The 17159-nt window shown below is 40.8% G+C and overlaps 2 protein-coding genes across 2 annotated transcripts; one reads left to right on the plus strand and one right to left on the minus strand.

Annotated features, from left to right (window-relative positions):
- The first annotated feature begins 2579 nt into the window (after positions 1 to 2579).
- mlana (melan-A) lies at positions 2580 to 5001 on the plus strand. The gene is made up of 5 exons (XM_032569532.1): positions 2580 to 2713; positions 3355 to 3447; positions 3595 to 3691; positions 3822 to 3929; positions 4570 to 5001. Exons 2-5 carry the CDS (start codon positions 3359 to 3361, stop codon positions 4636 to 4638), a joined length of 363 nt encoding a protein of 120 aa, XP_032425423.1. The 5' UTR covers positions 2580 to 2713; positions 3355 to 3358; the 3' UTR covers positions 4639 to 5001.
- On the minus strand, positions 4829 to 17159 carry brd10 (bromodomain containing 10). Its single transcript, XM_032569531.1, has 10 exons — positions 16657 to 17159; positions 15312 to 15945; positions 14954 to 15154; positions 12317 to 13881; positions 12167 to 12228; positions 11072 to 11161; positions 10857 to 10972; positions 10542 to 10753; positions 8249 to 10210; positions 4829 to 7343 (listed from the first exon to the last, which is right to left on the minus strand). Exons 2-10 carry the CDS (start codon positions 15932 to 15934, stop codon positions 5458 to 5460), a joined length of 6717 nt encoding a protein of 2238 aa, XP_032425422.1. The 5' UTR covers positions 15935 to 15945; positions 16657 to 17159; the 3' UTR covers positions 4829 to 5457.

The following is a 17159-nucleotide window of genomic DNA, read 5'->3' on the forward strand; positions in this document are numbered from 1 at the left end:
AAACAGCTCCGTGCAATAGCTGCACGACGACACTGTAACAATTTTTTTTTTTTTTTTTTACCCCCCTCACAATTTATATATCTGATGAGAGAGGAAACGCGGATATCGGATTGAAAGTTTACCTGGGCTTCATGTGTGATCTAAGCAGAGTAAAAGGCATTAGTTATTTGCGTTTCGTGTCAGGTCCCAGTTTCTGTCCCTCAGGTTGTCACCTTGCATGGTTTTGAAAAAGGCTGACAACTTTTATTTTATTTTAGATTTTACTTAGCTTTAAAACATCCAAGATTATGCGGGAATTGAGATCATCTTGAGAAAATAATATTAATACCAAAAACAGAATTTAGGAAGGACAGCATTTTCTAAATAATGTAAAAGATTTTTTTTTGAATCAAGATTTTAATATATGAAAGCAACATATTGGTCAATATATTTGCAGATGGCACAAATTGTTTATACTATTGCATAACCAGCTCTGTAAAAATACTTAGTCAAAAATACTGAGAATCTGGCAGTCAGCTCTCTAACCCAAAATTACATATGCCAGGAGGGGGAAAATAAATTAAATTAATTGTTTTCTAATTACGTGCTTCAAGGTAATAATGAATTTCTTAAGTTAGATCCAGCCATTAATCCGAGACTTTAATTCTAGGACTTTGTGATTCTCTTAATTTAAAAAGGCGACGAGCTCCCTCTAGTGGTGAAAATCAGCTCTTAGCGTTTTATTTTTTTACTCCTGATGTTAATCTCTGTCCGTCTGGATTCATCCTCTGGCAGTGTTTTTGTGAAAAATTATTTGTGCAGTACAGCAGATCAATGGCTTATTCATAATCTAAACATAAAACAAAAGTGTTGATAATTAACTGGCAAGGAAAGACTGTAAACCACTGTTGGTTAAAAGTTTAGATTCAATTTAAATCTGATGCACCCAAAAATTTGCTTAAACAATTTAAACAGATTTATGGATTCACTATAAGATCTTTTCAAATTTTCATAAACAGTTTGATGATTTGTTTCCTGTAAATTCTTTGCCACACCAACATTTCTGGCATATCATCAGTACTCAGACCTTTTCAAGTCTTGCTATGACATTGTGGTCACAAACTTTTTAGTGACTCAAAGACATCTAAACATTTATAGGTGCTCAACAACTGCTGCCCCCTTCACCATGTCTTTACATTTAAGAAGGTCCATTTTTGCTTGGAATTTGCTATCTGCTTTTCCCAAGATTATTTAAATGTTTGCTGAGGTGTCCTAACTGTGATGCATGTTCCACCATGCTTCATTTTTTTTAAATATACGCTGATTTTTATGTTTTTTCTTAGATGCCAACATCCCAATGCATCATCCTGAATGTTTTAGATTTTAGACAGTTTGTCTTACTTTTTTGGCAATGGATGTGCTATCTCTTTCTGCCAAAATAGCTACATTTTCACCATGTACTTAAACTACAACTCATCCTATGAGGATGTTATAAATGTCCAAAATGCTTCACATTTCGGACATTTGTAACACTTTTTTTGATAAGTACTTGTTTCATTGATTAAATTTTGTCCCGAAATTATGTTTCTTCCACTCTGCTTCACCTTTCATAAAGTTCTTTCCATATTTTTGGAGAAGCTTATGCCTCTAGTTTTTGCAAGATTATTTATATGCTGCTTCACATTTCAGACCAGTCATTTTCTAACAATCTGCTAAAACACAAAATATCGCCTTTCAATCTACACTCCTCACACTTGAAATCACATTCCTATCCATCCAAGAACTTGACTTTTAATTTTTAGCATACATACATTTAGCACATGCAAATTGTCCCATAATCTGGGTTTGTAATAAATGTGAAGATTCCAAAAGAAACTTCTAAATGTCACTTCATTGCCTAAACTGTATTTAATCACCCTAGATTTATTTATCCTTATTAACACAGATATCTGTTCAGCAGTTAATCATTATCTCCTGTGTTTGAGAAAACATTGAAACTTTTGGCTAATTTATCTGGCTTTTTCTGATTTAAATGAGCCAGAAGATGTCTGTGCAAATTTAAAAGTAAACTACTCTGGGTATGTAAATAATGCATACACAGAGCAGCACTTCAGCAGTGTTTCTCACCCTGAGACCACAGTGCATCTCTTCTCTTGTGAAAAGAACAGTTCTTTTACATGGTCTCCGATCAAATAATCATAAGCTTCACCAAGGTTGTTAAAAGGTTATGTTTATTTTACTTCACAGAAACCAGTTTTTCTTTTGGAAGTTGGAGAGAAGATCCTGGAAGAAATGATGTAATTCGATGCTTTTTTCTTTTCTTTTAATTTATCATATAATCATAAAGTTGAAATAGACAGCTTCATTTCTTTATTTTGCAAGCTATTATGATATGGAATTATGTAAGTTTAGTGCAGTTCTTAGAGATCTCCAAAACAAACACACACATTATCTCTCACATGAAAAGCCAGCAGCTGACTCTTGAAGTTTCACGAGTGGACAGGAGTGTTGTGCTTAAGGCCATGGGGGTTTCACGGTAATTACTCCGTTTCAATGGGTTTAACCATGAGTTTCTAACCCGTGACGGTCATGAGGAATTTTGTTTGCCCCTGTCTGCTCTCCCACATACTGAGGAAAGAGTTTTGAGGAGTGGAGGAGCACAGAGCTTGGTGGCCACAGTCTGAGGAGGTTCTCCAATCTGAAGGAGTGCAGCCTGGCACCAGGGAATAATCAGGTAAGACTCACATAAAAGTAAATGTAAAGTAGGACTTGGTATAAGGTGAAGGATTATACTTAAATATGTTTCAAGAATATTAGAAATAATTGCTTTAATGTGAAGACGATAACTGTGTTTTTAACAGCAACAGGTGTTTATGACAAAAAAACAAACAGATTTCATTTGTTAAATTGCTGTTAGAGGTTGTTTGTCCTATTTGTAGTTTTTTCCCCTCAGTTCATTAAATGTAGCAAGATATGTCAGGTGTTCACAAAAGAAAACAGCATGCATTGACACAATATTAATAATGCAATATGTGGCAGTGCAACATTTACCATTCCTGTACACTATTTGAAAAACAGACTTGGTTTAAATTAAAATGAAAACATAGAAATATTCATAACTGATCAGACTTTCAACTTTTTTATGAAAGCATCGCTTTTTGGCTTATATTTTCTGAACATTCTCATCTGAAAGGTTTTTTTATTCTGGATAATCTTCATTCAACCAGTATAGTGTGATAATCGGCATGCCTAAATGGTTATTTGAATTCAACATATGGCCTTTCACAAGCATGCAAAAATACAGAATTAGTTCCCTGGTTGGGAAATTAACCTTGACTACTTCTAATTTTGAGGCCGTTTCTGGTTGACTTTCAGCTTGATGTTGTGCAATCGTACAACCGGAATGCCTCGTGGAGACTTCAACATCTACTTTGCCAGCGGACGGAGAGGATATGTCAGAGCTGAGGAGTAAGCAGATTACTTATCTGCAGTTATCTGGTTGTTAAACAGAGTTTAATGAATTATCATCTAGAAATCCTGCAATATATTTTGAGTTGAAAGCTTCAGGGGGAGAGAGAGGATGACTCCAGACTTAAAAAGTATCATCACTTCCAGGGCAGTCGGGATAGGTCTTCTGGTTGTTGTCCTCGCTGGCCTCTTCATTCTAGGCTGCTGGTACCTCAAGAAGAGGAGCGGCTACAAAATACTCAGGGTAAGACCATCTCACTTCACATAAATCCTCTTTATTAATTTTTTAATTTGTAACTCATTTTATGTTATCCCCAAAGGAGTTTATTACCAATATATTTTATTCTTTGTTTCACCTCAACACTTCAATGCAGAGCACTGGCTCAGGATCTGCAGGTTTTACAGGAGGCCAGTACTCAGAGCCAGGAACTTCAGCAGACAACAAAATGGCTCTTGCTGACTTTGGCAGCTTCCGATCAGTGGTAAAGGTTGAATAGTTACATTATATCCTAAATGGTCTCTTTTTTCAAAGAAAAACTCAAAAGACTCAAAGCCCTTCTGAGAACAGTAGAGCATGTAAAGCCGATGCAATGCAGTGGATGCCTGAGGGAGATTATTATGTCACCAGACTAGGCCGAGGTATTAAAAATCTCTCATTCCCAAGGGAAGTGTGCACACTTGGCAAGCAAGCAGAGGGGACGCTAAGACTGCAACACTTACCATACAGCATCCTCTACATTTATGGGCACCCTGAGTAAGAACATGTAATAAGCTTTGGAATAAATGCATCTTTTATTTCAGCGTTAATTTTGTGTGATCGTGGCATAGGTGACTATGGGAAAAAACTTGAGATTTCTTACATGGCTGAATAAAAATACTGAAATTAAAGATTGGCTTTATAGTCATTTTTGTGGAACAAAATCAGCATAATAAAGACCTTCTAAATATCTGAATCAGGGATGTCTAAGAGTGGGGGCCACTTTATGAAAGTCATGTGGACAGTTAAAATTATTTGTTGAGATCATTTTTAAATGTTTACATTATAATGTATTATAATACATTATCATTTATTATAATTCTCTGCAAATCAGTCTTACCAATGTTTTTCAAACTCTACCCTAGGTTCCTAATGCTCCTCCAGCCTATGAGAAGATTTCTTCCGGACCACTGCCGCCTCCTTATTCCCCCTAAGTGAGAAAGACCAACATCTACAAAGAATCACAAACATGTGAAAACCAAACTCAGATTTGGACTTATTGGACAAAAACATCAAGCATCACTGTCGACGTACTTCATAAATGAATGGCACCTATAGAAAAATACATTGTTTTTCTTGCTTTGTAAAAATCTTCTCATGGATAAAGATGAAACGTATAACCTAGGCTGTTTCAGGAAACAAGGATTGCACAACACTTATTTCTTTTTTTTTTGGGACAGTCGCATTGTTTATTTCCATGCAGTAATGTCCACAGCTGTTCAATGAAAATGTACCTAGTAAATATCTTTTAAAAATCTATATGGTAAAAATAAATAAATGTGATTCCAAAACATTTACATGGACTCAAACATATTATATCTATTAGTTCAAATTTCTACAAAAAAAGTAAATGTAGTTTTCAAAACAGTTACTACTTGAAAAAACAGGACATGACAGATGTAAAAGAATGTAGGCAGTTGTAATTAGTATGAGACAAAGCAACAACAGTAAATCAATTATTACATCTTAGACAAATGTCTAAAAGGCTGAATAATTTCCCCTACTTTCCACCTTTCCGATTTACTGTAATAACTGGCCAAATGGCACCTCTCAGAGTCCGCAACATTAATGTTTCAGCTTGAACTCCAGGAACTCAACACAATCCACCGTTTTAGTGTGTTAGCAGCAGGCTCATATGAAAGATCATATAATCGAGTTGTAAAATCTACTTGGTGCTAAATGTGAGAAGGATCAAAGCAGCCATTACTAGAGAACATTCAAAAAGTTGGCTCAGTATTGGTTTGCTGCTTCACTTAGTCTCCGTGATGAGTCTGTAAAGTGGAATCATGTGTTCGTAGTACCCCACCGGAGCTGTTGGGGGCGACCACCAGAGCATCCTGCGCTTTGGGACACACGGTCTTCTCTGGTTGATTTACCTGACACTGATCAGTGCTCAACACGGCATCATCAGTACTGGTGAGCAGCTTGGATGGTAAATTAGCATGCATACTCAATGATGTCTGCACAGAGTTTGTTCGAAATGCTTGGTTAGTCAATATAACAGGTGGTGTGATGCTGCTTTTTGTCATCAGTGATGTATCTGGTGGAGTTGAAGTCAGAGTGATGCTAACTGGTGGTGCAGACGCTGCAGATGCCATTTCAAAGGTGCAGATAGTGCTTCCAATTGGCGGGACAGTAGCGATGGGCAGTGCTTGGGTCCTGGTTCCTGTACTTAAGATTGGTGGGACGGCCACTGTTGGGAGTTCTTGTGTCCGAGCACCAGAGAGTGCAGACTGAACAACTGGCAACATTGTTTTGAGTGGCATCTTTCCCGATGCTGCTTGCACTAAACCCTGTGGTTGAGCAGTTGAGGATGTTGCAACTTTAACTGCCGTCTGCTCTGAACGTATAACAGATCCGAGAGTTGCTGGTGCATCCACCTGGTGGCCAGAAGGGGAACAATGTAAAGCTGCGGGAAATGGGGTGACAGGGTAATGCAAGGCACCTGTTGATGAGCTGGGTAAACCAGGAAGGGATGACAGAGGTCCTGACAATCTAGACAAAGAGGTGGATATTGTAGATGAAATGTTAGTTGGTGTGGCTGAACCACCAGTGACCCTGATTGTAGTAAGTCCTGATCTAAGGGAAGGAGCAGTAGTTTTAACTGGAGAAGCCAAAATAGGTACACTTGCTAACCTTGGCGGAGAAGAGATCAAAGTGGATGTACATACTGGAGGTAACCCAAAGTTACATCCATGAGCAGGTGAGAGCCTAGGCAGAGCTGATACTACATTTGTTTTACTGGGAATCACTGATGAGCCCAAGCCAGGTGTTCCTGTAAGTCTGAATGGTGTAACATGAGGAGTGCCTGCCAGCAAAGATTGACCAGTGCATGCTACAAATGGAGAACCTACAGTTGCCATGCTGGGCAGCCTGACTGCAGATTGGGGTAAAACTGGCGCTTGAGGACTCACAATAATAGGGCTAGATCCTTTAGGGGGCAAAAACGCCTCAGAGCCAGTAGAGGTGGCAGCAGGCACTTGTGGTGCAGAATTAGAGATGAGAAGGACATGACTGCCAGGACCCAAACCCTGGGGAGGGACTATAAAGCATGCGTTATTAAGGACAATCTGCGTGCCGGCCGTAAGGTGCGTGGAAGTGTTGAGGATTATCCTTTGTGTAACTGGGCCAGAAGTGGAGGTTGAAAATGTTGTGGGTGCAGAAGAGAGGAGAGGAAGGGTTTTATTACAGGATGGTGGACCAGCCTCACTCCTGCCACTTTTAATATGCAACGGCTTTTGGTCAAGGAAAGCTGTGCTTGTTTGGGCTGGGTAATTGGTAGTGGTTACCTGAGCTGGACAGCTGCCGGACAGTTTAGATGCAGGGACAAGAAGTTCTTTCCTTTTTATGTTTTCTGCAGGCAGAATGGCAGTAGTAAATGATGGGCAGCATGTTTGTGAGATCACAGAAGTGGAAGGGACACCCTGGATTGGCGAAACAGCCGAGAAAGAGGTGCGAGTATCAAGGTGGGGGGAACAATTTGCAATGGTAAATAAATTTGTTATTGGGACCAGTCCAGCTGTGGTGGGACTGTATGAGCCTGATATTGGGACAGATGAGGCCTTCGAAGGAGAATGAGACAGAGCACAGACAGTCTGCCCGACTGTTGTCGTCTTTCCTAATAAAGGAACTGCAACACCTGGTGAGACAAATTAATGTTAAGAATGTTAGTAGGAGTGTAATTGACATTATTTCCTACAATGTTCAGAGTGAGCTGTTTAATTCAGTATTAAAGCAGTTTTTTTAAACTTTGGCAAAAATTTTATGACCATTTCAAAAGTTTTGCACATAACTCTTGAAATTAATTCATAATCTTCTCAATCAAACAAACACTTCAACATAATTACACAACTAAAAAGGTTTCGAGTGATTTGTTAAGCTGCTAAAACTTAAAGAATTGACATTTAGACTTTTGATTACAACACTTGACAACGGGTTCTGCTTCTGTTACTGTGGATATGTGTTCAATTTCACAACAGTCCACCTGTGGGCCTAATTAAAATAAATGAACACAGCAGGGCGCCTCTAAGTCTCCCTTGTCAGACTGATAGCCAACCACAAAAGCTGAGATTGCAACTGCGTGCAAGTTGTGGGGAAGGACAGGAACATTTCTGAGTGGGATGGAGAGCACAGTATGTCCACATTTTATTTAACTTCTCTGACAATGCAGCAAAACTTTTTTTGTGAAAGAAAATAAAAATGTTGACTGAACTGTAAATGATTGCAATTACAGCTAATTTTGAAAGCAAGGCTTTGAGAGACTTTTAGAAAATCTCGGCAGATATTTCCACAATAAGTTTAATTTGTTATAAGGAAAATTAAGAAAAACAATAGTGTTGGCTACAGACCTTTAGAACTAAATAATTATTTGTACCCTAAAGATTAGTTTTTAAAGGTCAAATTCTTTGAAATTTGACATATAAAACCAATAATCGCTTTATACATGTTTTTGTCATATCGATTTTTAGAATCAGCCAATTACAATCTATGTAAAATGAGACTGTAAATGTGGTTTCAAATGAGGTTTACTTTAAGAGAACCTACCTGGTTGGACGGTGCTGTTGCTGGCCTTGGACAATGCCTCTGAGCTGACACAGGCAACAGGCTTGGCTGAACTTATTCCCATTTTTAGAGTTGAACTTGATAAGGGAGCGGTCAGGGCTTGTCCACTCCCAGCTCCCATCATCTGCTTCGATATGGCCCCACTAAAGGTGGTGGATGTTGTCACTGTGGGCTGGCCAACACGTACGACTCTTGAACCGGTGGCCGACTGCATGGAAGGTTTTGACGAGGATTGGTTTGTAGATACTGAAGAAGTTGAAGTAACTAGGATATATTTAGTAGCCTGGGAGATCTCGTCTGTATTGCTGCGCTTTACACCAGTCTTGCTGATTTGTTCCTGTGCTGGGACTTTGGAAACACCAGACGGGACAACGACTTTGTTTTTCAAAGTTGAAGGCGGAAAAGGAGAACTGCAAGAGGTTGTGTTCACCAGCTGGGAAATCTTGGTTACAACAGTAGAAACTGGTGAGATGCAAGAGGCTCGACTTAAAGAAGCAGCAGTGCCTGTTGTCTTGCTTGCAAGCCCTCTGACAAGAGCGCTACTTGTGATCGCAGTTGGTGTAGAAATGGTGGCAGTATGAGGGGCTGTTAATACTGAAGGACAATGCTTCTGGGTTTGGGCCGTAGATGTAGTTGTCCCTCCTGGAACATGAGAGAGAACCGAAGAAGTGCGAGTTGTTGATGTCTTAGACACAAGAAAGGCTTTTAACTGAGGAGATATAGTAATGACAGGACTTGTAGGGAAAGACCCCAGTGAATTCTGCTCTGAAGACGTCTGGACTTTGACAATCCCCGTGTTCCCGCCTCTAGTTGTTACCAATATGGACTGTGAGTCACGGATGCAGACGGTCTTCAGCTCCTGCTTAGGCTCTGTAAATTTAACAGTCTCAGCAGTGGATGCTCTGGTAGCAGCTGTGACAATGGACGGGGTGGGCAGGCCACCTTTTAGTGTGCTGGCTTTAACAGTGCAAACCTGTGCCCCCTTAAGTCTGGCGGAGTTTGGGGTCCTTTGTTGCAGAATGGGGGAAGTGGAGGGTGCAGGTTTCCCCGGTGTCCGTGAATCTGTAAGCGGAGCGACCTGCTGAACAGGGATTTTACCGTCAGGAATGCTGAACCCAGGCACATCTGTTGATATACACACAGGAGTGGTCCCTTTAGAAACAGGAACCTGAAGGGCATTTGATTGTTGTGGAGTCACACCAGTTGCCTTGGTTTCATTCTTCTGTACAAGATGGCTGAAAGGCAGAAACACCACCTGCTGCATAACCTTCTCTACAGTTTTCTTATCCATAACAGAATGAGCAGGGGGATTGACTGGGCTGCTGCTGCCTTTTTCAACAAGGTGACCCACCCCCTCAGAAACCTTACACACCACTTGGACAGGACCTTTTGGTTCAGTCTGGGGTACTGTGCCCAGTGCCGTTTTAGGAAGACCTCCTGTTAATACAGTCTGTACTGGTGCTTTTGTTGTAGTCTGTTGTGACATCTGGTTATCACTAGAAGGTTGTGCTTTTGACGCTTTTGGATTAGTCAATGCAGACCCTTTCAGCTGCCCATCTACATTGGATAAACCTGGGAAATCTGTCGGTCTTCTCATCAAAGTCACTTTGTTGCCCACACTTTTGGCCAGCAGGGTGGGAATGGGCGTGTAGCCTGGGGGTAGATTACACGTCGGGTTGAGGATGGGAGACGTGGGTGACGCTGACGTATATGGTGATATTCCAGCCGCCCACGTCAAATTGCCTGATTGACTTGCTGATATTAATCCAGATCTCGTTTCTCTTCTCCAATCTGTAGAAGTAACACTGGTGAGAATACCTTGAACTCCTGGCAGAAGAGCAAAACCTTTCTCATTGCTGGCCACAGGGAGTTTAAGGTGGTTTGAAGGTGCACTAGACAGAGTTTTATCTGCAGCAGACTCTGCAGCAGACTCTCTAGCACTTGCTAAGAACACAAAAGAAATTCTATGTTAGAGATAAAATGACAGGTTATCATTCATAAAAAGCTGAATTGCATCTATTTGTGTGAGTGCATGTCATATTACAACCTATGATGCCAAATGAATCGTATTTGCATGCAAACATTTCTGACTGGAACAGTCTGAAAGCCAGTCATCTGTTATAATTGACCAGGCATTATGTGTAATAACAAATTGAGTCTTGTTACACATAACATTCACAGCCCCCTGCTCTCTTGTTAACACCTGCCCACTGTGCAGTAGCATCGACTCAGACTGAAAAATGTATTAAAATCCAACATTCTAGTTTTAGTTTACCTCCACTCCAAAGGCCTCTGGGAACAACGTGTTCCTGGTCCTCATCTTCTAAATCTCTACAATGAATCTTCTCCACGTCTGTTTCTTCGTAACCATAATCATCCTCATCTGACGACGACGAAGACGAGGAGGATGATACACACTCTTCACGTACAAAGTTGTTGTACTCTGGGTGCTTCTTGAAATCATCATATTCCTTCTTTAAACGAAGTCTGAGTGGACAACACAAAACAAACTCATTAAAAACAGCTAAGGTGAAACAATAAAAGATATTACAATTATTCGCAGCTCTTTTAAACTTTGAACACTTCTGACCTGTTTCTTTGGTAGGCCTTAACAAGTTTTGGTTCCCAGGGTAAAAGCTCATTCAGAAGTCTGATTAGAGTGCTATGGAGCTCTTTCACTGCTTCTTTCTTGTAGTACCATCGGCCCTGTTGGTTCACACATGAAGATTTGAAGGTAGACTCAGTTATTATTAGTCTATTGATGTGGAGAAAACTACATTTTTTGACAGAACAGTGGTGACCTACCAGTCTCTTTTTCATGCTCTCCAGTTCGTCGAGCTCATCTTCAGTCTTACTGATCAGCTCTCGCAGTTCATCTAGATTGCTGCACACCAACTTCAGAGGACAAAAAAAGACAAACTGATGAAAATTGAAGAAAATGTAGAAATCTTTTCATTTTTTTATGTTACCATTTAGGGTTTGAGTTATGGTAAAAGGCCTGTACTTGTATAGTGCTTTATCAAGTACACCCTAAAGCGCATCGCTACTTTCAGTCATTCACCCATTCACGCACACATTGACCTGGTGAATTATAAATTGTGTTAACTTATAAGACATGACTTTATAGAAATATTTATAGGCATTTTAAACTCAATAGACTTTGCTTTCTGCAATAGATGAACCTGCTTTTCAGTATTATTCAACTTTAAATATTTCCACATTCTGCCACATCACAACTGTAAAACTTTAAAGAATTTTATTGGTATTTAATTGATCACAAGTGAAAGACCAACACAAAGACACCACTGACCTAAATAAAAAAAAACAACCAACTGTGTTTTATAATTAATCCAACTAGTAAAAGTCAATCTGTGAGCATAAAAAAAGCTGTTCTGTTCATGTTACATCATGATTCACCAACAATAAACATGGTGGTGGAAGAATCATGCTGTGGGGGTGCTGCAGGGACAGAGTAGCTGGTCAACGTTGACAGGAAGATGGTCACTGCTATCCATCCATCTATTTATCTATCTATCTATCTATCTATCTATCTATCTATCTATCTATCTATCTATCTATCTATCTATCTATCTATCTATCTATCTATCTAAAATGACAGGTAAAAACAAAAAAAGTATTGAAATATGTACAAGGCTGAGAGATATAAAAGACTGTAAGTCTTTTAATGTATCCAATACTATTGCAGTCTTTTAACTGCAACAGTATTTTGGACAAATTGTGAAAGAAAAGCAAATGAGTATTATTACAAAGACTGACAGAGATACAACTAAATTCTCAAGAGTTTGTCAAAATTTTGTACATCTCCGTGATCATTTTTTTCTAGACTTTCATGAACTTCGAGTGATTTTGTGCAGATGCTTGTGTAAGTGTTGTGACTACCTTGAATGTTGGTGCCGGAGGAGATTCTTCCTTCGCTTTTTTCAAAGAATCAAGGTTTTTTCCTACAAAGAAGTGCAGTAGTGACTGAACTATTGTGGCATCATTTTAGAGTAAAAACAAATGTAAAGCTTAAAAAAATAAATCACACACCTGTTTTATATTTTTTCTTCTTGTCCTTCCTCTTGATTGTTGTGGTAACCCTTTGAACTGCAGACTTGGCAGCCTCGCATGGCAGCGGCCCCAAACTGTGCAGATGCTTCTGCTCTCCTTTCACTCCTGGCAGCTGTTCCCTTGTTCGGTTTTTCTTCCGCTTCTTTTTCTTATTCCAGATTTTGTCATCCGTCCTCTCCTCCCTTAAGTTTCGAGCTGTCTCAGAGGACAAATGAGTTGCTGGTCTGGACTTTCCACAGCAGCGGACGTCCTCCGGAGATTTAGAGTCACAGAAGTTTCTTTTTAAACAATCCGAACAGGGAGATGTTTGATGTACCTGAGCAGATTTCACCTCCTCCATTTTGACCCCCAGTTTACCTGGAGATGATGGCGAGCGGCCGGTATAGCTGTGCTCGGCTACGTTCAGGCAGGGATCTGCTGTTTCTGCTTTGATAGTGTGTTCTGAATCATACGAGAAGACCTGCTCCTGCATTGACGATTGCTCATCTGAAATTTCTTCTTTCAAATTCACTTTCACCTCATCGTCATCAACATTTCTACCTTGCGTGAGGAATAACATGTTTGTACATATTTTTACATTTAATTTTGAGTCTTCACAGGAGTCGCCATCAGTGGACTCTGATTCAGAAACATCCATTCTCGACAACGATTTGAATCTGCCTTTATCTCCATTCTCCTTTTTAAAAACCACAAGTCTCCCTACTGTTTTCTTCCCAGAATCTTCAGATTCACCCGTATCCATTTGGCCGCCATCACAGGCGTCATTTTGATCCGACTCGCTCTTCACTCCATCTGACCCATCCTCCTCGGTCCCTTGTTTTATTTCAACTCTTCTTACCAGCACAGAAGGGAAAGGAAAGACTGGAGGAGCGCTAGGGCTCTGGCAGTAGATCCTCAGGTCGGCACCGCAGAAATGTGGGAAATGTATGTAGGCGTTCTCTTTACTATCGTAGCCCAAAATCGACTCCCTGCATTCATGGATGGGCTGGGCGAGGACAGCGTCCTGCACGTCTTTCTGCGTCTCATACACATGGTCGCACAGTCCCTTGAGAAGCCAAACCCGCTGGTAAAAGGGCAACAAATGGAAGGGTTTCTCCTCCAGTGGACTCACCTCCCCCAGGACACTGAAGAACTGATGGCAAAGTCCCAGCTGCTCCGCGCGACGGGGCTGATTATGGTAGGCGCCGACGGCTCGATACCACCCCATGACGCGTTGCCTCAGCTCCGACTCCCAGCGACGGTATGGTAGTGCGGGTCGCCGTTGCAACGTGGCCCTCCTCTGCGGCGGGGACAGCAAGGAGGACATGACTTTGGACAGGAGCAGGCTGCAGCGTGGCATCAGCAGGCAACGCTCTAGTTCAAAAAACACAATCTCAGGGAGGTTGAGAGCGGTCTGCGCAAGGCAAAGGAAGTGTCCGATGGCGGGCAGCTCCCACAGGGCGCCCACGGTGTGCGGGGAGGCCTGCGACAACAGACTCTGCTCCCACTCTTCCACCTCTTTGGCCGACATTTCTTCCGCTTCTTTCTTCTCAAGCTCACGTTGCCTGGAAACGCAGCAGAGAGAAGCGGTTTATCATTGCATTTACTTCTTCACCGACAGAATTCATATGTCTTTAACTTTTTCACACTTTGTCACTTTACAACCACAAGCTTCCGCATATTCGACTGGCTCTTTATGTGACAGGCTGACTCGTAGTGATGCAGATATGTGAAGTAGAAGGAAATACAGCTTACTTGTGATTTGTTAAAAAAAATCATTATTGAACAAATAATGATGACCAAAGAACAAATAGGTCATTGATAAAGATGCAGAGAAGTTAAAAGCAGAGTTAGGTTACACAACCATGTCCCAGCTCCAATCCATCACCCAAAAATGCAAAGAAAGTGTCGCAACTGCAAATAAACCAAGTCATGGCCGTCCACCTAAACTGGCAGGTCTGGACAGCGTTAGTCAGAGATGTAGCTAAGAGGCTCCAGTTAACTATGGAGGAGATGCAGAGATGCACAGCTCAGGTGGAGGGATTTTATGTCGGGAAGGCAGCTATTTGCTGAGCACAAATTTGGTCTTAATAGAAGCATGGCAAGAAGAAAGTTGGAATACAAGAACAAAATTTTACTTCCCACCTGTAATCAAAATCAATATTGCTCATATCTGTGACAGCAGCATCATTCTGTGGGTTTGCTTTCCTTCAGGACAACAAAGATCGGAATGGCCCAATTAAAGTCCACACATAAATTCAAATGATAATCTGTGGTAAAACATGAATATTGATGTTCAGTGATGATTGCCATTTAATCTGACCGAGCTCGTCTTATTTTGCAATAAGATTTGCAAAAATTTCCGTTTGTAGACATGCAAACGGAAATTTGCATGTCATCCAGCACACTTGCAGCTGGAATAGTAATGAAAGGCGGTTCTATTAAGCACAAAGTCAGAGGACTGAATACAGATGAACTTTTCTAATATTTGCAAAAGACTTCTCCAAACCATGTGCTTATCCTTATACTTTATAATTATGTACTACTTCCTGTTGGTACATCACATAAAGTACCAGCAAAAAACCCCAATGACGTTTATGATTGTAACTTTACAAAATGCATAAAAAATCCACTCACCTCTTCTCCTCCTTGACCCTTTGCTGTTCCTCCTGACGTAGTGTCCGCACCATGACAGACTCATGGCCACTGCCAGTAATAGTAGCCAGGTACCGAGAAGCCTGCCTCCTCCGTGTCGAGGTTCCCCCACAGCCTCGTTCCTCCTCTGCACCAAAACGGCCTTTAGAGGTCACTGCCAGGGACGTCTTTTCTCGCAGCACTCTGGTGTAGCACATCAAGACAGTGTTCTTATATGGACTTGAAAAATAGTGATCAGATGGTATGTCTGCAGTAGTGTCAACTGAAATTAAACTGTATTTTAGATTTACACTATTTCAAGCAGTTTATTTGGGTTCCTAAGCAACTTTGTTGCTCTTACCTGGAAAGTAATGTAAGCTTTTGCTCCAGCATGATTTCCAGCTTTTGAGCCTGTTTGGATATCCAGTGGTCCACCCCATAGTATCGGTAACAGTTCTCTAACATAAGCCTGAAGTCTGCAACAAACTCTGTTATGTTCTCATACGCCTGGTTTACAAACTTCTCCTCAATGTGACGCAAGCACATCGACTGCCTAAGCTGAGCCTGAACCTGGCCCTGAACCCCTTCTATGCCATGCTGCGCGTCATGGTGGCCAATGGGATGGAGAAACGTGCTGGTTATCCCTTTGTGCTTGTCCAACAAAAAGACTGTGAATATCTTATAGGCTTGCTGAATCTCGTAGTTCATATCATCTTCAAAGCTGTTGCTGTTGGTTGAAATGCAGACTTCAGGCAGTGAGAGGTCACTGCTTGGAAACGCAGACAGGCTATCTTCACCAGGACTGCGAAATGGTACCACAGCCTCTGGTTCCCAGGTGCCGTTAGTGTGTTTTTCTTCGGATCTGGTTATATCCCCAGAGTTACTACTGATCCATTTCATTTGTACAGGCATGTGAGCTGTGGGCTCCAGAGTTGGGGAGTTTTGGTCTGTCACAGTCGGATCTGTCATGTCCTTCTGATCCATGGCACAAACACCTGGGGAGAGTAACACCAATGGGAAACTTTAATTTTCAAAAACACTCCATCTAAATGGAAGCTAGATCTGCAAAGTGTGAAGGTGCAACTCAGAAGATAGGAAAAGAAAGAAATATTTATATCAGTGACCCAATTTAAAAGGTGAAATTCACACTTTACATATTGGCAAACTGAGTTATGCATTTCTTTAATCTTTTAATTCTATTCAGACCAATGAAAACACAGAATTGAGTTTTAAAAAATATGGAATATTGGAATGAAAACTAGATTCATAATAATAAAGACATTATCATGTCTTTATTAGCTAATTATCCAAATCAATAGCTATATATATTGATATAGCTATATACATTTAATTTTTTAGACATGAATTACTGAAATAGAGGAGCTTTTCAAAGATATACTAATTTACTGTTATGCACTTTAATGAGTCACGCCTTTATATAACTGGAAGCAACTAAATCAGAATCCCTGTCACGCAAGTATCCGCATGACTGACTTTATGTCTCCTGCACCTCTTCAAACTTTTCCTTTCCAAGAATTAACAGCTAGTTAGGCTAAAGTTAGCAACAGCGAGTTAGCTAATAAAACAAAGCCAGTGAAAAAGTTTCAAAAATAAATCCACCTTATCATATCTCGCATATGAACGCATGCAAAAGGGGAGCTAAACAATGCGACCAGGGGCAAACTTTGGTTGCTTCAACAACATACCTTTACGTTTTCAGTGGGGCTTCTCTCAAGATAGCTCTTAGCAAGCTTAGCAGCCACGGCAAGCCTGCTAGCTAGGTTAGCTGGCTATTGTCTCTCACTTGAGGCCTGCAATTGCTCCGCTCACCATCCATAGTAAATGTTTTTTAAGTACATTTAAGGTCCAGCAGGTAGAAAGTTACACAGCCTTCTCAGTGTCGTCATCGCACGGAATGATGTCAGTGGTAGCAGGGAAAGCTAACGGAGCATTAGCCGAAGTAACAGTAGCTGATTGTGTGATAATACATAACAGTTAATTTTCACCACCTATAACGCTAATCACATGTTGTCAAATTGACGTCTGCTTAAAAATCTCTGCGCTCACTTTAGACACAGTTTTACAGCAAGTGTCGCGTTCAGAAGCCCTGCCGATTCAGTCTGAATAGTGTAAAACAATACAGAAGCGTCCAGTCCACCAAAGATGCTTTACGTCCACCCGATGCAAATGTGTGCACTCTGACGTAACG

Source organism: Xiphophorus hellerii, chromosome 8 (genome assembly GCF_003331165.1).
Source record: "Xiphophorus hellerii strain 12219 chromosome 8, Xiphophorus_hellerii-4.1, whole genome shotgun sequence".
NCBI classification, from domain to species: Eukaryota; Metazoa; Chordata; class Actinopteri; order Cyprinodontiformes; family Poeciliidae; genus Xiphophorus; species Xiphophorus hellerii.